At 36.3% G+C, this 21,533-nt stretch overlaps 1 protein-coding gene across 1 annotated transcript in view; it reads right to left on the reverse strand.

Moving 5' to 3' along the window:
* emilin2a (elastin microfibril interfacer 2a) overlaps positions 1-21,533 on the reverse strand; it is a 39,624-nt gene continuing 18,091 nt past the window's right edge. The window contains exons 5-9 of the mRNA XM_020929153.2: positions 7,527-7,892; positions 4,688-4,741; positions 4,297-4,350; positions 3,018-3,158; positions 1-1,369 (exon numbers count right to left, since the gene is read on the reverse strand). Coding sequence (XP_020784812.1) covers positions 1,035-1,369; positions 3,018-3,158; positions 4,297-4,350; positions 4,688-4,741; positions 7,527-7,892 — 950 coding nt within the window. The 3' untranslated portion in view covers positions 1-1,034. The remainder of the gene's footprint in view (positions 1,370-3,017; positions 3,159-4,296; positions 4,351-4,687; positions 4,742-7,526; positions 7,893-21,533) is intronic.

The following is a 21,533-nucleotide window of genomic DNA, read 5'->3' on the forward strand; positions in this document are numbered from 1 at the left end:
ATCGAGATATGTATCATATTGGCAACTTCTTAATGATACCCAGCCCTACACAAGATGAGTTTTAAAGTCATACTGTGGAACATTTCAGACATTCTTTATGGTAATACAATCGCCATACAGACAGGGGTCAGTTCCTTCACCTAAAAAAGTTACATAATGCACATTTAATACTGAAGATATTGAATTATTGGAATGTGAATTTGACCACTAGATGTCCCAAATGTTGACCATTCACCCCACATGTCACTTTCATGGGCAGGTTTTGGCATTCTTTGTGTTTACAAGTAGTATTTTTTTTTCACAAAATAAAATATTTTTGCATATTAATTTATAAACAAAACATTTACAATACAGTAGGTACAAAAAGGTTATCCAATATATTAGGCACAAATCCTGCTTTGTCACTACAGGTGTGAAGTAAATACATTTTAACATCAAGAACTGGAGATGTCCACACTCCCGTTGGGCGTAATGGTCTCTGCTACATGTCCTCCAGTCCAGTCGCTCCAGTTTAAAGAACACATATTATGCAAATTTGTGAGCTTTCAATCATGTAATATTCTTGTCCCCTCATCAAAAACACACCAGTAGTTGTACTTTACTTCATTCACTCTTGTTTCATGGATCCATTCATTCAAAGTGGTCTTCTCTCAGCACTCAAAAATGTTTGCATTTTGCCAAGATTGTTGTGTCACAGGTAAAATTCCGGATATCTTCTGCACCATTTTTAATCCCATAGACCTTCACCCAACTCACAACAAACATGGCTCTATTAGCATTGCAGTCAGGTTTATTTCCCCATTGTTCATTCCCGTTGTTGACATCAGAGGAAGTTCTGACACCTAAATATCCCATTGGAAGCAGAGGTGTAATTTTTGTTGTGTGTAAGTATATTTTCCAAATGCAGACTTTTCAAATGTGAAATACTTGTCCCAAGTTGACAAAACATGTTTAAAGGAGAATTACCGCCATGAGAAAGCATAATATGTGTCCTTTAAGTCCATAATCGTCCCTCGTTGTTGATTTAACCGTGGCTATCTTTTGGCTTGCGGCGCGTAGAGAAAAATCGCACTAAACGTTGATAGGACTTCTCTAGCTGGTGTCATTGCGAGCTGACCTCTCGTCCGAACCAACCCGACCTGTTCTCCTTTCCTGAGGGGTAGGATTACGCTGAAAGACACAGAACCTCCACAGCCTCCACAGCTCCCGCCGGTGGTCGATCCAGGTACTGCAGGTAAAGAGGTGGAAGTTTGCAGTTTCTGGACGCTTCGGTTGGAGACTGAGAGCACCGCTTCGAATTGGTCGCCTGGTCTAGCTGTCAGTAAACCGGAGATCAGGTATCGACCGTCCACCGGAGCAGTGAAGATCCCTGCAGACCAGATTTACACACGTCAATAGTGTTTCTAATTCAGGAATGCAATGGATTAAGTTTGTTAGCAGATCGAACACCACAACTCCCCAGTTAAAATGGCCAAAGCAGAGCTAAAGATATCCAGTATTAAAAATAAAATTCCATCCTCGATTTTGGAAGATAGTTTTACCCCAAGCCGGATATAAAATTATTGTGATCAGATGTTTACTTCTAAATATAACTTTCTTGGATAATTCACTTTGGTATTCAAGCAAGATGTTTTCCCCCCCAAAATGACAACGAAAAATTAAGATAATGTTAACCTTCAGTGAACATTTGTCCCACTCAGTGCCTCAGATATCATATAGAGATAAATACAAGTAAAATAAAAGAATTGAAAATGGAATGCCACACAATATATAAAGACAGAAGAAGTGAAACAAAAGGATTAAAATTGCTATAAAGTAACTGCAGCCACTAATTCTTCATTATATAAACATACAATCACTTGATCTCACATTAAACATTGCAAGCAACATGCACTAAATCAGTGTTTCCCAAAGACCGGGTCGTGATCCTCAGGTGCGTCAGAAGAGATTTTTTTTGAGTCACCTTGTCACGATCTGCATGTAGATCTGCAATATATGGTTCTGACACATGACCGAGCTAGTGACTATTTATAGGTGTGTAACAATAACTGAAATATCGTGATATCACATAGTCAGAGTTCTCACAATAATATCGTGGCTCATCACAATATATCAAATTACAAGTCTATTTGCTTAAATTAAGAGTTAAGACAGAGAACTACATAGACCATGACCCTTTGCTCCATTTCAGTGTAGACTACAAGAAGAAAGAACAGTTCTAAGCACTTTTAAGTCTTAGTTCTTTAAATTAAGTCTTGTCAAGGCATTTTAAGAGGAAAAAGTAGCATATTAACAGTTTTGTTAGCCTCCACAAAATATCACAATAACTGTATAAATGTATAAATGTATATCATGAAAATAAGGACTACTTTTACTGTCCAAATAGGCAACTTATTGCTGCTTCAATGACTGTTTTTCGTTGTTTAAAACTTGAGTAATACTAATTGTTCAGAGAGACATCTAATCTCATCTAATATCCTCATTAATGTTCAATAATGCACCTTTATTTTGTGATTTACAAATAATGTCTATTGACTTGAGTCGTGAAGGTTTGTGACTTTTAAAATACGGGTCCCCAGAAAAAAAGTTTGGGAAACACTGCACTAAATCATGTGCAATAATCTTATGACCTTCTGGCTTAGGGGCAGTGTCATTAACCACTGTGCCACCATGCAACTTTGAGGTCATTTAAATGCTATTTAATTGTGATTTCAGTCTCATAATGTTACAGTTATATATATAAGTACTAATTTCTTACCATTTCTAAACAAGCAAGTATATGTAGTTTATATAATAGATATGATTGAACTGAGGAGGGCATCTGGTATAAAACAATTCTAAATTTATAGTCAAATTGCTGCAAATGATTTGATGTGGCGACCACAGAAGATATATTTAAAGACCTTTTTATTATGGCACTTTACCTAGAATTTCCAAGTTCCACTTTATTTCTCGTGTTATTGCTATTCTCAACAGAAATACAGATGCTCCTCTAGACACCATAGATCTGTTTGTACCTGTGTGTGGACTGTAGTGCCCCCCGTCGTTCACCAGGACCCTGTTGAAGCGAATCAGGCCAAAGTCTCTAGTGAAGGGAACCTGAGTGAGTCCAACCGAGAAAGAGAAGGGCTCTGAGAAGGAGCTGGGGTCCAAGGACACTGCAAAGAAAACAGATTTGGTAAGTTTTTCAAATGTTTAGTTTCCACAAATATCACATAGAGAGAGAAAAACAGTGATAATGTGAACATATGGACACCTCAAGGAGATATTTATGGATTGTCAGTGGATTTTCAGAATGATGTTTTGGTCCGTTTCCATAGTATAATATAGCAACATAAAATCCTGTATCTTTTGATCAGGAAGCTGAACATTCAAAAGATGAAATAGTTTATTTTTACCAAGTTTTTTTTGTTGAAGCTTGACAATTTTTGTAATACATGTACGGAGACTTTATTTATTTTTGGAAAAGGAGAAAGGGGACTGTAATTGACGTGCTGTGTCAGTGTACAATATATTTTGTTCCTTTGTTTCCAATAAACTTTAACGAAAAAAAAAAAGATGAAATATATAGTTAATTAATTGTTAATCGTTATGGCAGCTGTTCCCCGTTGAAATGGGGTCCAATCATAGACTACAACATATATCACCATGCACAAAGACAATAAACATTTAAGCAGCTTTGTATGATTTTATCTTGTCCTTTACGTGTACTCTGCAAACGTATTTTAATATGTTAAAGGCCCATTACACATTATTTTTTCATCAAAAACAGACCTGGACTTGTGTTTTGTTTCATTCACACACTTTTAACACACAAATCCTGCGTATTTAGGCTGAGTTCTTATCTCAAACAGAAATGTTTCATGATATCACAAGTGGAACAGAGCATTTTGAGCTTTGGAGATATAGAGAGACTAATAATAAGGATTTAAACATGCGTGAATGAAACAAAACACCGCTCCAGGTCTGTTTTTTAGAGGAGGTAAAATCATTATAACATGGCTTAAAGCTCACAGGAGTCAATTTTGTGTAATATAAGACCTTTAAATAGAAATGTTTTCCCCATGATAGATTCATGAGCAGCTCTTGAGGGGAAAAACAACCTATATAACCTCCTAATATTTAAAACTGAATTTATGTATGCAGATCTTTCACCACAGGAGCTGCAAATGCTGATATAAAAACATAGCATTATATATGTTATTAATGTATTTATTATTCATGTAAATGGGGGATGTAGATGAATTAAAGAGCAACATGATATGGGTGGATAAATTAGATATACTTTGAGATTACCTGGTGCATTAGCTTGATACAACTGGTTCCATGGCTGCTTCACTGCCACAGGAACTAGAAAGTACACACAAATTAATCATCAGTTTTCTTTAAATAAACCATTTGAACTTTTAGAAACTTGCAGCAAAAAAGTTGTATTTCTGCCCCCTGTACTATTTTCTACTTGTTCTAATGGCATTTCCAAATTACCATCAAAGTAACATGAAGCACTAAGCCAAAAACTGTCTTGTAAGTGACTACGGCTCACACAGTCCGCCCCCACATGAGCTTAAGCGAACGCATCCAGTTCCTTCTGCAAATTATTCACAGCTTTTGCACTTTCTTTTCCCACTGATGGCGTCAAAATGGCCGTCCCAGAACATGCATGTGTCTGTTTAATAATGAAGAGTACCTTGGCGTCCGTTGGTGGTTTGAGGTCTGAGTGCTGCAGGCTGAGGGGGATAACCTGTAAAAGATAGATATGCTGGTAAATATATACTGTTCAGAAGAGGAGGCCATAGCAATTTGTACGTGGCATCTGTTAGTGGGTGGGGTACATTACATAGACAGCAAGTTTTTGTCTTCAGTATTGTTGCCAAAAAGCAGAAATTCATGGTAAGAATAACAATTTTAGTGAATTTAACAGTATCCACATTGTGATGAGTAGTCAACACGGTCGGAGAATTTTCAAAACTACAGTTCTTATTTATGGGGTATCACTGGTAGAGGAGGGCAAAATGTACCTTAAAAATCATATCAGAATTGTCTTCAAGCCTTGACCCTGATTTTGATTTAGTTATGATTCATGTGAGCTTGGTTAATTTTAATTACTTTCAAAGGATGTAACTAAAGCTATCTTTTTCTTCATCTGAGAATTCACACTTTGAACTCACTGATCGGTTTAATCCATCTGCTACTCTCTCAGAGCAGAAGGGGAGCTGTGGTTTGGTTTACTGATGATGATAAAGTAAGTTAAAGAAGTTAAAGTGAAACTAAACACTAAATCCACTTTTGCCACTAAACTGTGTATATGGTGTTTTAATAGCATTATATTCTATTCTTAATCATTCTTCTTCATTGCAAGCTAAGTAAATTTGCAACTTTCTGGTCAAAAACGCAGGCATTCAGTGACCTCTGCTATATTTAGTTTATTTATTGCTCATGATGTTATTTGTTGGTGTCAATTTAAAGAGAAACAACAACAACAAATCTGACAATTAACATAAATACATATTCCAACCATTATCTGTCTTGTCTTTGCTGGATGAACAAAAGGAACAGGAAGAAGATAAATCTTATAAACCCTGCTCCTTTCACAGATAAAAATAAATAAATAAATAAACATTTCTTAATAATCAATCCCCACCCCATAAACCAAACCAAGTCACCAATGAGCCGTATGTATGCTACAATATCTCTCTTGTGGTTTACATTTCATTAACTTTAAACATTTCCCTCAAGTCACATAGTCCATCATTATTTTATCCTTGTACATTTTCTTACATTTTGAAACACTAGTGCAGCTTTAAAACTCATGATTTAACAAGTTCAGGATCTTGACTCCATACACAGAGATGCATTTCTGTTTTAACATTGTCCTTGAGAATACAGTTTGGAAATAAATATTGTCTTATGGTCACAGTCCTCTGAGACAAATGTAAAAAGATTTCCAGTACGTAAAATAAAATAAATGCCAGTTGTGGCAGTTCATAATGTTATGTCTGTGTAAATAGTTTTTCAATATGAACTGTGTTTTACTGTAGACAAAAACCTTAACTAGAATGAATTGGATAGCAAAGACCTCTGCCAATGCACTCCTCCAGTCTTGTAACGACAGTGTCCAAATAAAACCAAACATACAGTATTTAGTTTTATTTGTGAAGTTAGTGATCAAAATGATTCACCTGCTCCTTTGCCCATCACTGACCTGTTGTACATAACAAAATTCTGTATCTATCAATGCATTCAAAAGCCCCTCTTAAACTTTAGCCCAGTTTGAATGCTTTCAGTTAAAACTTCACACTGTGGGCTGTATAATTGTGGTTTTGAGCGACTTGGCTATTGACTCGGCCTGTTTGAGAACAATGAGATCTCGTATTGACTAGACTCAGGGAACCTTGAGATCGATGTGGGCATTTGTGAAAAGAGCCCAAGAGAGATGTAGAATATCCATTTACACATACATTCACGATAAAAAGCCCTATTGTAAAGCCATGATAATGAATGACATTTTCTATGACATTCTCTGTGTATCGTGTGACGTAGGTTTGCTTTCGACAGCTCTCATGTTGACGCACAACACTGTACCCCTTGTTCTGTTTTTGTAACATTTCTTTATCCTGAGTTAATTAAAAGCAGGAGAATAAGTCATATTTACTGTAAGAGACAGATGTTTTGAGTAATATAGTGAAGTGGTTTGATGAGTAAATGCAGTAAAAGTCTAGCATGCGTTACTAATGAACTACTCATGTGTGTTCAGGCCTGGAGCTGATTAAGTTTAATAAAGAAAAGGTTGACTCTACCACAGGCATGAAATATACTGTTTGAGTTGGAGATAGTTTTGAACCATGACAAGCGTAATAAACTGTATTAATTTTGTACATCAGATTAGATATAATAAAGTAATTACAAACAGGCCTTAATGCAGGGAATAAATAAATATAAAATAATACTTTTTTAGTTTGCTAATTCAAACAGCAATTTCTGTTTGATTGCAATTAATTTTTTTAGTACAAAAGCCCAGCTAAAATTTTCAAACTCCATAGACAGAAATACAGAAATATCAATTAAAGGCACACTATGCACATTTTCTTTTTGTCCCCATGGAGATGTTATTGCTTTACCTTGAATGTTTCACAATATGACACTAAAAGTCTTGCATTTATTCAATTTCAGGTGTTTAATTATTGCTTAAAATAGTACACCGAAAACATGCATTCTTACAGTGAGCAGGCCTCTTTGTAGACCTGGCCTGTCACTTGGCTTGGTGGCTTGTGTCCATGGATAGTTTTTATGCCATACTGTGGAACATTCCAGCCAAAGCAATCCTATCGCCATTAAGATGAACAAATGGCAGAGCCTCCACCAAAAACTTACATGCACCTTTAATAGATTTTTTTGTATCCTATGCATTTTCAGACTTCATGAAATAAGTTTTGTAGCACTTCTATCGAGTATGAAATGATCTACTTTAGGTGATAGATCGAGCAAGTTACAATTTACAAGTTGATTCCTGTTGAGTTTGTCCTCACCTGGTGCTCCTGCAAACCCAGTGAGCGGTGGGCTGCTTCTGCGGACTGAGTCCTCGGACCCTCTCCTCACGGTGACCCTGCGCACGTATCCAGGGGGTCCAGCCTCTCCGGTCTCCACCACGGGACGAACCGGAACTAAGGGCTTCACCGGAGATCCAGGTTGGACCGGGCTTGCTTGCTGCTGGGGAGTCAGAGGGTGCCCAGGTGCAACGGGCTTCTGGATTGTGGTGGGACGACCTGCCTGGGTGGGGGTCCGGGGAGGTTGCCTGGGGTTGGTCGGGGGGAAGATGAAAGGGATGTGGATGTGTTTGACTCCATGGTTAGAGGTGGGAGAAGAGGACGGGCGCTCCGGTCTCAACGTCATACCTGGAAAAGGAGAAAAGAAAGTTTGGTGATTCTTGAGGAAAGTCATAAGTCACTGGGGTTTTTCATGTATGGAAGGATTTGAGGTACATTCCAAATAGGATGATAAGGCAAAAATCGAATGATGTTTTTCCCCTCATACTGATTCATCTTGTTTTTTCTTATTTATTTAACTTTTTCTTTTCAAAAACACATTTTTAAACTTTTAATCACTGCTGTTAAGCACAAAACATTTCCCAAAGTTTGAATTTGGCATCAAACCACTTCATACTGATCTTGATCAAAAATTCAATTAATTATCCATTACTTCTAAATTAAAAATAAAATGGTTAAACTAATTTCTTATCTATGCCAAAAGAGCTTTTACTTTTATTCCAAAATAACAGATTTATTTTGTGTGATTTTGAACTTTTCTGAAAGTTCAATTTCTAAGAATATTTTTTTCATTCAAGATGAATAAATAAAGGAGCCTGTGCAGATCAGATTGCCCTTTCACAAGCAAATAACATAGACAGCCTACATAAATAAATTACATTTTGTTCAGAATTGACAGAACTACTGAATGTTGAACTAATGTTTCTACACTCAGATATGTTTATCACACTTTTGGGTCTAATTAAACGTTTTATTAGCCCTGCTGTATTAACGTGGTGGTATTGTTAGTCCACAAGTTTAAAAACCTCTGGCTGAGAAAATGCAATGCACTCAATTCTCTCTCTTTCTCCCTCTCTCGCTCCTCCCTGTGAATTCTCACTAACTCTTTGTTCTTATCACCGTCCAAATTTGACTTCACTTGCGGCACACCTCTAAGCTTTTCTTTTTAGCAGTACAATCACATGCACTACACAGATCAGATTGGCTCTATATTTGAAAGCAGCACAATTGGCCGCTATCCAGTGAAGCCCTGAGGGAGCCAGACATGTGCTGGTGAGATGCTATAACTTCTATGTCCTGAGGAAAAACCACCAAAATAATAATTATACTTCTTATATTGTCCCAGGTGTCAGCACCAGGTGTCCCTGTGTCACCTGTCATATTTAACACTTCATATTGAATAGTTCTGTTCCTGAATTGGGTTTGTGCTATTTTTAAAGCCACTGGGTACATTTAGACATGAGCAGCCAGGGCACATGTCCCACTATTACAGTAATACACTGAGGCAGGCAATTAAATAAAGGAAATGTTCACTTAATGCAGCTGGTGCAAAAGCTACACACAGGAAAGGGCTATATTATGTTATATGAGACCACTTGGGGCGATGCACGGAAAATTAGACATCTACTCTTGTATAATATATAATAACAGCACTTGGGAATGTAGTAACAATTTTCTAAAGCAATAAGACAATCGAGAATAGTCTCATGTCCCTATAGTCCATGCCTTCTCAGGACAGGACCTCCCAAATAAGGTAAGATTACGGTACACTTTATTGACCCGCTGTTAGGGGGCATTTGACCCATTCTTCAACCCGTGCTGCCAAGGCCATCTGTCAGGAGCAGTGACCTACTGCCATACAGCGCTCTGTGACCCATCTCATGATGTTGAGCTAGTCTTGGTCAGGACTATCTTAGCTGGATGATTTTACCTGTAGTGTACATTTTGGATTGGTGAGGGAATGCAGAGTTAGGGCTATCTATCTATCTAGATCTCTCTCTCTAGATAGACAGAGAGATAGATAGATAGATAGAGACAGATAGATATATGCTATTGTGACTAAAATTTGATTTGTGATATGTTTTTTTAAAGAATAATTCTGTTCAGAGTGCATACTGTAAACAACCCCAGGAGCAATAACAGAGCAGACTGAAATCTCAAACTGATAAACTACAGTAATTCAAGAATTACATGAATTTCAGAACATTTGTAGAATTCTTACTACTTTTTTTTCCTATAAAAAAAAAAAAGAAAAGGAAATTTTGTTCTTTGCAGAGGACATTCTAGGATCAATTGCGATGCATTGTGCAAATGGGACTCCAAATAACCAATATCATATAAAATAAATCAAAGAAATGAAATGAGAGTAAATATGAGAACGGTGATCTCACTCCACAAAAAACTTAACGAACAACATAAAAGGACCATCACTGTTGCAAAGACTGTCTGGTATTTCTCTATTATTTTAATGGGAAGCTTCTCAGGAACAGTAGCAATAACATTTTATCTCGAACATAAATAAAACAAGCCGATACGCAACCCAAGAGCCTCTTCAGAACACTGTTTACATCCTCCTAGCAATCTACGCCTGTAATACTAACAATATTAAGCAATAATGTAATCCAAAGTCGAGTGGTCTTAAAACTACTGTAAAGAATTGAACCCATTGCAAACGATTATGAAAGAACTAAGAACTAATTCTGTACTCCTGTATCAAGCACCATGTCTTCCCTTTTTACTGCCAGTAATACCACAAGCTACTTCTAAGCCACAAGTATAATAAAATGAGAATTAAAGCCAGCAGTCATAGTGTTGTAGTGAGATAATCCGAAATATCTGCTTCATTTCCGCCCAATGTCTCCTCTAGGATGCTGGCTGCTGAGTGCATATTTCCCATGAGCCTCTAGTTGGTGTCTCTCTGAGGGGGAAACCGCAAAGACCAGAAAAAAACATGCACACAAACAAGAAAAGGGGCCATGGAACAAGAGAAGAGCACCAATGATGTAGCTTATAAATGTTACAAAGTGACAGTATAATGCAATAATCATGTTTCGTAATGCGATCGATTCTGTGAAGTTCAGATTTCACCATTTTATGCTGTAATTGGTCAATGTTCAAAATGAGTGGATCAGGAACAGAAAGAGGGTCCCTAAGATCCTGCTTATCAGAGGTGGGACCAAGTCGTCGTTTTGCAAGTCTCAAGTAAGTCTCAAGTCTTTGACCTCAAATCCGAGTCAAGTCCCAAGTCAAATACAGGCAAGTCCAAGTCTAGGCTCAAGTCACTGGCCCAAAAGTTAGGTCCAAGTCATCTGCTTTGAGCTTCAAGTCATTTCAAGTCTTTAAACCAAAATACCAAATATAGCTTTGAATTTTGCAATTTATATGCATTATATGTGCAAGTTAAATTGTACTTAAAATGTTAGATAAATAAATGTTATATACATAGAGTATTTATAGAGTGTATAAGAATAGTAGAAATGCAATTTTTTTCTTTAAATGTTTTGACAAGATCTTAGTGTGAATCATTACAGTCAGAACAGAAAGAATTCAGATTTAAAAGTGCTTCTCAAGTCTTCTCAAGTCACAGGCCTCAAATCCAAGTCAAGTCCCAAGTCACTGATCTTCAAGTCCAAGTCGATTCCCAAGTTTTAATCCACTTTATCAAGTAAATTTTCAAGTCCTAAAAACAGTGACTCAAGTCTGACTCAAGTCCAACTCACGACTTGCAAGTCCCCAACTCTGCTGCTTATAGTTCACAACTGTGTTTAAATAATTGTATGTTATGAATTATGTAATATTTTGTTGAAATTTGTGTGAAATAACTAAGGAAATATTTTAAATCGAGCACTTTTCTGTTGGGGGTCTGTCATCTGATTCCTGATTTGAGTTGTTAAAGCTTTGCTGGAAAAGTGACATTAAATGTACGTATTTCACATTTATTCAATTAGAAGTGGTTTTATTGCTTAAAAAAACGCAAGCAAGGTCACCTCTCAACTTGGCTTCGTGGTCACTATTTTGTCTCCATGGAGATAGATACCTTTAAATGCAATACTGTGGAGCATTCTCCACAGAGACGAGGATGTAACGGACCCTCTACCAGAAAAGTTAATATTGGAATTACGATTGTATATTTCTTACTCTGCCCAAAGTTATAGCAGCTCGACAATTTGCGTCTGAGATATTACAGATCAGACAACAAAGTGAGAAACTAAAGACAGCTCATCTCTCATGTTATGATGCCAAACTTTCAAACTTACTAAGGAAAAGTCTCAATAATCAATACCTATCAATACCACAATATGTTTTGACTAAAACTGAACAATTTAGGAAAATATCTAATTGCAATGTTTCTGACAAGCATTGTGATTGTAATTAAATGAAAGGATTCTGTTCAAAGTTCCCATTTTAAACACGTCCAGAAGAATTGGCAAATAGGCCTTGGAACTGACAAACAAGAAGCATGTGTGTTTCAGAACATGTTTGTAGAAATCTAAACTACAGGCTTAGCAGTTTTTGTGCAAAATAAGAAAAGACGTATTGTTGTTTAGGGAGGTAATTATAGAACTTCAAACATGACAGCCTTTGTGATTTGCTATTTATGTCCATTCAAATTGTGCATAAAATCCCTCAGTTGTCCAGGTAGAATCCATGACAAAGGAGAAATTCAGACAACTTGACAAAGATTTTTTTTTGATAGGTTTTTTTTTTTTTTTTTTGGTTGAATATGTTTTACAGCTCATCCAAGCTGCCTCTTTAGTTCTGGTCAAACGATGGTGGACACTGCCTAATATCTGCTTGAATGGAGACGCTAACTAAAATGAAACTACTCTGAAACTAACACCCTATTTGTTTACAGTTTCTGTTTTTTAGCCTGGTCTATTGAACTGCACTAAGTGTGGGGTCATATTAGCATAATCCTTCAGGGCCATGATGGGTGCTTTGACACCTTTGGACCTGACTTGGCTATCCCTATTGTTTTCTTTGTTTTGATTTAGGTCTGAGGATGGAGTGGCAAATGGGAGACAGATCTGAGCCCTCCATTTTTGTTCAAGGATGGATTGCCTTTCCTAACAAAAATAGCTTTTTAAACTCCTCTCTCAAACCGACGCTACGATCTATACCTCACTATCCTCAAAGGAGTGTTTAGTGGCTTTTAGGTGGAGATTGTACAGCAGACTGAGGTCCACTATTGCTCTGTCGTCTGTGTTGGTACATCCTCTTGTGAAGTGGCTGTATTGTTTCTCCATTGTAGCGTTCACTCCAGTCTTCATTACACTGAATGGAGTAGACCACATTGCTTTGTTTGTGGCTCGGTGCTTTGTTCTTTGGGTGGACCAGTTTCTGTCTTTAAGTGTTTGTGAGTTTGAAATAGACTGGGATTTCATGTTGTCTGAAAATCCTCTGTAGTTTTCAGAAACACCAGCCAGGTAAAAAATAGTTACACCCTTTCTCCTGGGTTCTGATTCTCCGTTGTCTTGTTTTTTCGCTCTCTTTGTTCTATTGAAAGCCCATTTTGGATATCCACATACAGAGAAGTCTTTCTGCACATGCTGTTCTTCTTTCTCCTTCCCCTCTGTGCTTGTAGGAACCACTTGGACTCTATGTTGTAATGTCCGAGTTTGTGCTGCTGTGGATGGTGTGAATCAAAAAGCAGGTATTGGTCAGTGTGTGTGTGGGGGCTTCCTGAAGACCTCTATCCGGAGTCACCGGTCTTCTCCTATCGTTACATCCACAATCTAAGAAAACCAATGTGTTCTCCTTGACATCTTCACGAGTCAATTTGATCCTAGTCTATTTCAAATCTAGTAACACCCTAAGACAGAAACTGGTCAAGAAAGCTCAAAATTAATTATATTTATGTAATTTCTTTAGCATAAATCCTCACTAAAGAGAGTATCGATGTAGTTTTGATTAGGGCACAGATACAGTACTGGTATCAGATATCGGCGCAGATATTGAACATTTTGATGGATTGGATATCTGTTCCAAGATATCGGTTCAGTCAATATCTCATTTTGGCTTGTACATTGGGGTAATAAGATCCAATCCAACTTTATTTGTATAGCACATTTTTACCAACACAATGCTGCACAGAGTAGGCACAATATTATCTAACACTTTAAATAAAATAAAGCTTAAAATAAATATGATGATGATTTACTGACCAGTGTTGGCCCAAAACATGTTGTATTATTGAACTTGTATTTTTCCTTTGTTTTTTTAATGATAAATAACAAAACTCACAGGCTCACTCAAAGAAAAATAAATAACATTTTCAGTCTCCTAGTGTTGGTTTATAGGGTATCAGATACTCAAAGCCAAAATATCGGCATCAGTATCGGAACAGAAAAAGCTACATCGGTGCATCCCTTTTTTTTGATGCCAGTTTTAGTGTCATACAATATCTCCATATAAATCAGGATACAAGAAATTTTGATCCAAGCCTCTTACGTAACAATAGCTCTGAGACAGTGTGTGGATACAAAACATGTCAACATAATCCAACCAGAACATTTAATTTGTCTGTCTTGTTATAGCGAAACTCTAACACACTGTACAATTGTTTCTAGGAACCAAATTGAAATGGGGTGGGGGTCCTTCTTGATCTAGCAGTGTTTGGTGTTGAAACCCATCAGGGCATATTGCAGCAGACCGGCCGTGCAATGGAAAAATGGTGTCAAAGGGGCAAGGGGAGAGGTGCGGTGGCTACACGCACACACACCCCCGCAAAAAAAATAAAAAAAAAAAGCTTCAATTCGTGACATACATTTTTCATTCCCTCTGCTTTCTCCGCTGTCTCTCCACCCCATTTTCCTGTTCGGCTGTTATTGATGGGCGAGTACGGAGCCCTGTGGTACACTTTCAGAACTGCCTTTGTGTCCTATGAAGACTTCCATATGGCAACACCTCAGTTTTCTCATGAGAAGAAACGTTAAAGTGTGTATAACATGTTTTCATTACTTGGTTTGGTGGATAGTACCTGGGGGGAATATTTATCTTACAATTTGTTGTGTACCATTTTGTATTATTCTTTTGCGTATTTATGGAGAATTGTCACCTGGGAGCAGGGATGACGTAGCTTGTGTGCTGAGCATTGGACAGAATCTTACAGCAAACCATAAGGAGAGTTTGAATAGGGCCCGGGAGAGATTGCTAAATTACCGAAACATGCATGGATGACATCTAAAACCTCTTCAGCCATATTTTTGATGAGGGAACTATGCTACGCTCAAAAAAAAAAAATTTTTGCAAAATTAAACATAAAGTTCATAATAAAAGTACAAAAGTAGCAGTGACTGGTAAACCAGAATACCTCTGTCTATACTGGTGTACTACACTGAAACTTCCACTAAAAATGCAGAGACAATTTATGCACAAGGAAGGCATACTGACATTTCCTTCATTTACCAAAATGAAAGTGGTGTAATTTATTTTTGTTAGTCAAATCATAACTATTGTGTAAATTAGACAAGTTTTGGCCCTTTTTAACATTATGATTGCTAGGTATGTCATATCTGCTGCCTGTGTCCAGCCAGGACGTATATATATATATATATATATATATATATATATATATATATATATATATATATATATATATATATATATATATATATATATAAAAATTATAAGCTTCAACATAATTGTTGTTATCTCATTGTAGAAAAAACTGTCATAACTTCAAAATTATTTTTATTTATTAAGACTTTTCACATTAAAGGGCCTGTATTATGCTAGTTTCTGATCTGTCTTACAATGTTGTTTAATAATGAGAAACATACCTGGAGTGTTTTGCTTCATTCACAAATGTGTAACACACAAATCCTACAAATCCTCAGGCTCTGTTCTTCTCTCAAAACTGAAGAACTCTGTTCCACCTTGTGATGTTATGTGGTAATAGAGGAAGTGCTCCACTGTGTTTTTAAACTCCATACATCTTTATTAGACAAGCTGTTAACTTGAAAACTACCACTACATGACATCACAAGGTGGAAAAGAGCATTTTAAGCTTGGGAGATGTAGACAGACTCAAACATTTGTGAATGAAATAAAACACAACTACAGGTATATTTGTGATGTGGTTTGTGATTTAACAACATTCTAAAGCCCACCACAGACTGAAGGATTTTTCGGTCTTAAACGATTTTTAAACATGTGACAAAAAGTACGTACCACAGACATGAAGAGAATCTTATGAGATTTTAAATCTCCAATTGCAAAGACTACAGTGGGATATGACTGTGGACCACAGGATAGTGTGAGGAAATTGTGAGAGCACCTCATGTCAGCTGTTTCCTGTCTACAGTAAAACCACTCGCTTTGAGACTCTTAAGTGGACACAAAATCAGAGCACTGCACTTCTAGTTTAGATACAAGACAAAACTGTGTATTATTATTTGTGAAATGTGGTGCAATATTTTAGATACATAAACAGATTTCTAATGCACAGAAGGTTGGTGATAAAGTACACAGGAAGTAGAGCCACTATCACTGATCTCCAGCTTCACCTCGCTGCGTAGATGTAAACAGATACATGTGAGGAAATACTCTCACCTTTTTACTTTTAAAGAACGCTTAAAACTATTCTTTGGATAATATGAATGAAAATACTGCAGTTTAACTTTACAGCTTTACAAGAGGTGAATAATTATTTTCGCTGTTCCCTGAGTTTATATCTTATTGGCTGTTGCTGTGGCGTTGCTAATGTTTAGTGGTTACGATCTGACAGAACAGCTCAGAGTCACACAGACACCACACATGAGGAGTGCAGCGGCTTCAAAATCGCACATGAAGACACAAAGTTGATTCACACCTCCCCGAACTTGAAAAGAAGCAAATCACAGCCTAAATCTGACAAATTCTCTTGCAGAGTGGCGGCCTTAACATAGGTTAAACTCCCAAGAATCCATTTTGTGTAATATAGGACCTTTAAAGGATTAACAAGGCAGGATTTGTAGTAGTGAAATCTTTAATATCATCATGTCAATTGCACTCCAACCTTTTTAAATGAAATCCACTTTAAATTCAAACTTTCAAGAAATCTGCCTAAATACATTCAGTGTGTGTGCGGTTTTGTGTCCAAGCTCTCTCTCTCTTTCTGACTTCAAAACGCCTTTCATGTTTTGTTGTTTTTGAGTGCACGCCCTCATCATGGCAGCAGCTAATCTCCCCAGACGCTTCACAGATACACAGCTAACGTGATCAATTGTAGACCATTGATCCATGAAATCAAAGCATCTATCCAGTTTACCCATAGCCAAAGCTTTTTATAGCTTGCTCAAGAGAACGGGAAAAATCTTCCAATGTCCATACAGCCGGGACACATAAAGGCTAAAATAATAACAAAAACAAAGGAGGTATTCAGCAGCAGCAAAGTGATACACAGCAAATCTTTATGAGTGGGTAGGTTGACTAATAAACTTGAATATAGTTTTGTATATGCCTAAAATACACTCAGGCTATTCTGAAATAAGATTACGCGTGGATTAATACAGCAATGGTTGTATAAGGATATTAACAGGAAGTAAACAAGGATGCAATGTTCAAGGCGTAGTAACGTACTTTATGTATCTGTATATAAAATATGGTTTAAACATGAATTGTTATTAAGGAATATTTGCCTTTGGGGTGGTGCAATGTGAAACTTATACAATGTGATTACTTAAAGGTCTTATATTAGGTATCATTCATGTTTTTAACTCATTTTGTATACCTTCGCTTTGTTCTTTAACTTCGTATCATGCACTGACTGTATTGTGGAACATTCCAGGCAAAGCATAACATCTCCATGGAGACAAGCAGGTAGAGGAGCCATAGTCTGGGAAATTCTGAACCCAATGACCCACTTTTGCAGTCAGTTGGCTTAAGATGGCATTTTTTTCCCAAAACGTAACCAAATTATTTGTTCCTAAACCTAACTCTAATGTTAACCTGATGTGAAATAATGTAATGTAAAATCTTTCCAGTGTTTCTATTGTGGAAGAAAAAGAGAAAAGGACCAGAATTAAGTCGTTTTAAAAGGCTTATATTACAATAGTTTCTAATCTATGTTATAATGTTGTGTCCTCATCAGAAACATACTTGGAGTTGTGTTCTGTTTCATTCACACATGTTTAACACTCAGAGTTCTTCTTACAAACGGAAAACACTCTCTTCCACCTTATGATGTCATACCTTTACATAGTGTTTTTAAATTCCTCACACCTTCACTAGAATCATTTTGCTCATTTCAGCCTTGGAGTTGCCAGTCTCTACTGAAATAAAGGTAAAAGTTAGCTGTAAACTTGAAAACTACCACTACATGACATCACAAGGTGGAATATAGTACAAATTAATACCAGGATTACTCAAATATAAATGAAACAGGTTTGTTTTTGAGGAAGTGACAACATAACTAAAAGCTCACAAGAATTCATTTTGTGTAATATAGGAGCTTTAAGTTAATGCAGGATCCAGTGCGTCAATATGAAATTAATAATTTAACTTTAATAATTATTTAACACAAGCTGAGTTAAAAAAAAAAATGTCTGTGAAAAAAGTCTTGTTAATGTATTGACAGTCTTGTTTACCAAATACTTTTACAGCCTCTAATAAAGTCAATAGAAAGTCACCGTGCCAAAAGCCACAACGAAATGCCAAAAAACTCCACTGCTGATCAGACGCGAGAATTATTCCCCAAAATCTATCACTACAGAAAGAGTAAACTATACAACCAGTTTAAATAATTAAAAACCAACTTCCAGTGAAAAGTTTGGACTCACCATGTCAACATGTCATACTTTTTTTTTCAATATGGTTATTTTTTTCTACATTTGATATACATACAGAAGATATCACATACAGTATATGAGATAAGATGTATGGAATTATGTGGCAAAGAAAAAAAGTTAAATAACTACTAATAAACATTTTTTCGACAAAGCCAAAGGTGGGTAATTTGAAGATTTGGTTAGAGTTACATTTTTTGTCCTTTGCTACATGATTCCATACATCTAACTTCTTATATCTGATGTCTTCTGAAACTTTTTTCTTTACTAAATAATTCCATATGTCTTGCTTAATATTTTTAATGTCTTCTGTATGTATCTAAAATATGGAAAGTAGTAAGAAAGAAGAAACAAAACAATGAATGAGTGTGTCAAAACTTTCGACTGGTAGTGTAGATAAGTGGCTCTAAAGACACTGCTAAACAATTCCACTTTCACTTTGATACAACAGTCTTAAACCTTTAAACCACACAACTCCCCACTGGCACAAGACAAAATACTTAATAAGAACGAAGGCCAAAACCCCCAGTGCTCTGCAGCTGTTGTTAGTAAAACACTGCCAACAACACAGTGAAAAACCAAGTCACACTCTTCTGTTTAGCGCGGTTGAGTAAGGACACAACTATTCTTGTGTCACGTATTATTACAAAACTTCTTCTGTTCCCCGCGTCCTCAGGGTTTGCATATGACTGTCTGGAGAATAGATAGAAGAGATCGCTTAGAGAGACCCACATAGACTTTTATAACATTTACATTTTTCAAAGTTAGACAAAAGAGTATAGGTTTTCAAAGAGTCTTCTCGCAAAGATCTTGGGGATTATCTTAAAACTACGTAGAGATATTTAATATAACAAAGATAGGCATTTTCTTATACCACCTCATTGTATTCATATAGAAACTTCTTGGTGATATTTTATAACAACTTCAACTTTGTATGTGTGGTAGGGTTGTCGAAAGTCTAGAAAATCCAAAACTAATCCATACTAAAAATAGTATTGGAACTAGATGCCAGAGGTGGACCAAGTCATTGTTTTGCAAGTCTCAAGTCTTTGACCTCAAGTCTGAGTCAAGACCCAAGTCACAGACAAGCAAATCCAAGTCGAGTCTCGAGTCACTGGCCCATAAATATAAGTCAAGTCCAAGTTGTCTGCTTTGAGCTTCAAGTTATTTCAAATCTTTAAACCAAATTTAAAGATTATCTTAGATTTTAGCAATTTATATGAATTTTAAACTAAATTGTACTTACTAAATGTAATGATATATCTATATATGAGTATAAGAGTTGTAGAAATGCTATTCTTTACTTTTTTTAATAGAAAGTCTTCTCAAGTCACATCAAGTCACAGGGCTCAAGTCCAAGTCAAGTCCCAAGTTACTGACCTTCAAGTCCAAGTCGAGTCCCAAGTCTTAGTCTGTTTTATCAAGTCAAGTCTCAAGTCCTAAAAACAGTGACTCAAGTCTGACTCGAGTTCAAGTCACATCTTGCAAGTCCCCACCTCTGCTAGATACTTATCATACCTGGACCACTGAGGTATTACAGATCTAAGACCACGGGGTAATATAAAAGAAAGTACCACGATTTAGTATTGAAAATGTGATTCTATTGTCTAAATAAAGGTTTGTGTTTTTTTGTTTTGTTCTTTTCATTCTAATCAAGTTTGAAATTTTAGTATCGTCATAACTCTGCCACTTTTGCCTTCATGGAGATATTATTGCCTTACTTTAACATTTAATAGGATGGCATTAAATATATGTCTTGCATTTATGAATCCAATTGCAATTATTTCCATTGCTTGATCCAAATCCAAATCCACTTCATTTCTATAGCACAACACAAAGCAGTTTCCAAAGTGCAGCACAGAGATCATAAAATTAAGACAAACAAAAAGATAAATTGCTCAAATTTGTTCATACCAGTCCTAAAACAATAAAACCAGTAAAATCAAAATAAAAGCAAAAACCATAAAAAGACATCCATTCTAACTGTGAATGGGATCACCTCTCCACAGATTTGACCTGTAACTTGCTCTGGTCACATCACCTGGAATATTCTACAGAAAGCCAAAACATCTGGTGGCAGAAAAGTTACAACGTGTACCTTTAATACAGCATGAACCAAAAAGTAATTCATAATAAACACATAAGAATGTGTATTTGTTCGTGCTTTATTAAAACTGTAGTTATTATTATAAGTGTTACCAACTTTTGAACTTTTAATTCCTGAGAGATTAGATAAGACTTCATTTAACTGTTTTTGTAACTTTTTCAGCCAAACAAAGAAAAGACCACCAGAGTCAGAAGTCTTGATTTTGTCACTGATGAGCCACACACACAAAGATGTTTTTAAGTGGATGACGTCTATGAAGAGACCACTTGTTGATGTAATTAAATAAATATGTCTGAAACACCAATGCAACTGATGGAAAGAGCCTTCTTCCACGGCCATCCCTTTTTCACAATTTCACTGTCCCATGACTAATCCGTGAACTGTCCGAGACTAGTACAGTAAAGTATTTGTGAGTGAACTGACTCCAGATTATGTCATAAAGACGCAATTTAAAAGGGGAGGAACCCAGTTGCAATATTGTGCTTTCTACTTTATTGTACTTTGAAAATAGGGATGTGTCAAAGTACTGAAATATTGATATAACGTTATACTACTGCAACTCCAGGAGCATTAACATTTGAAAAAAGACTGAAATACAAGAATCCCATGCATTTCAGATTAAACTACAGGTACGATAATTTAAATGAGGGATGCCATGATCCAGTAATGGTATCAAATAACGGCACTGATACTGAAAAACTGCTGGATTGGATATCAGCTATCAAATATCGGTTCAGTCAGTATCCTAGTTTGGCAAATAAATTGATATAGTAAAACTTTAATAAAATGTTCTGGTTGCAATTGGCCCAGAAAGTCTCATAATGTTTGAACTTTTATTTGTACAAAGTTGTTCTGTAGTTACTTGTGGGACAAATAAGAGCTACATCATGCACTTGGATCAGGATCTCATTTTATTTTTGTTTTAAGGAAATAAATGCTATTTTTGGTCTGAAATGGTATTGGTTGGTATCGAATACTGGCAGATACCGAAAACCATGGTATCGAAATCGGTATCAGAATCATAAAAGCTGGATCGGTGCATCTCTAATTTAAAAATTGCAGCCTGTGCAATTTGACATTGGATTCAAAATTGTGATTTCAATTTGATTGTAAAGT

This window comes from Boleophthalmus pectinirostris, unplaced genomic scaffold (assembly GCF_026225935.1).
Source record: "Boleophthalmus pectinirostris isolate CB_2022bp ecotype Guang Dong unplaced genomic scaffold, ASM2622593v1 HiC_scaffold_16, whole genome shotgun sequence".
NCBI lineage: Eukaryota > Metazoa > Chordata > Actinopteri > Gobiiformes > Gobiidae > Boleophthalmus > Boleophthalmus pectinirostris.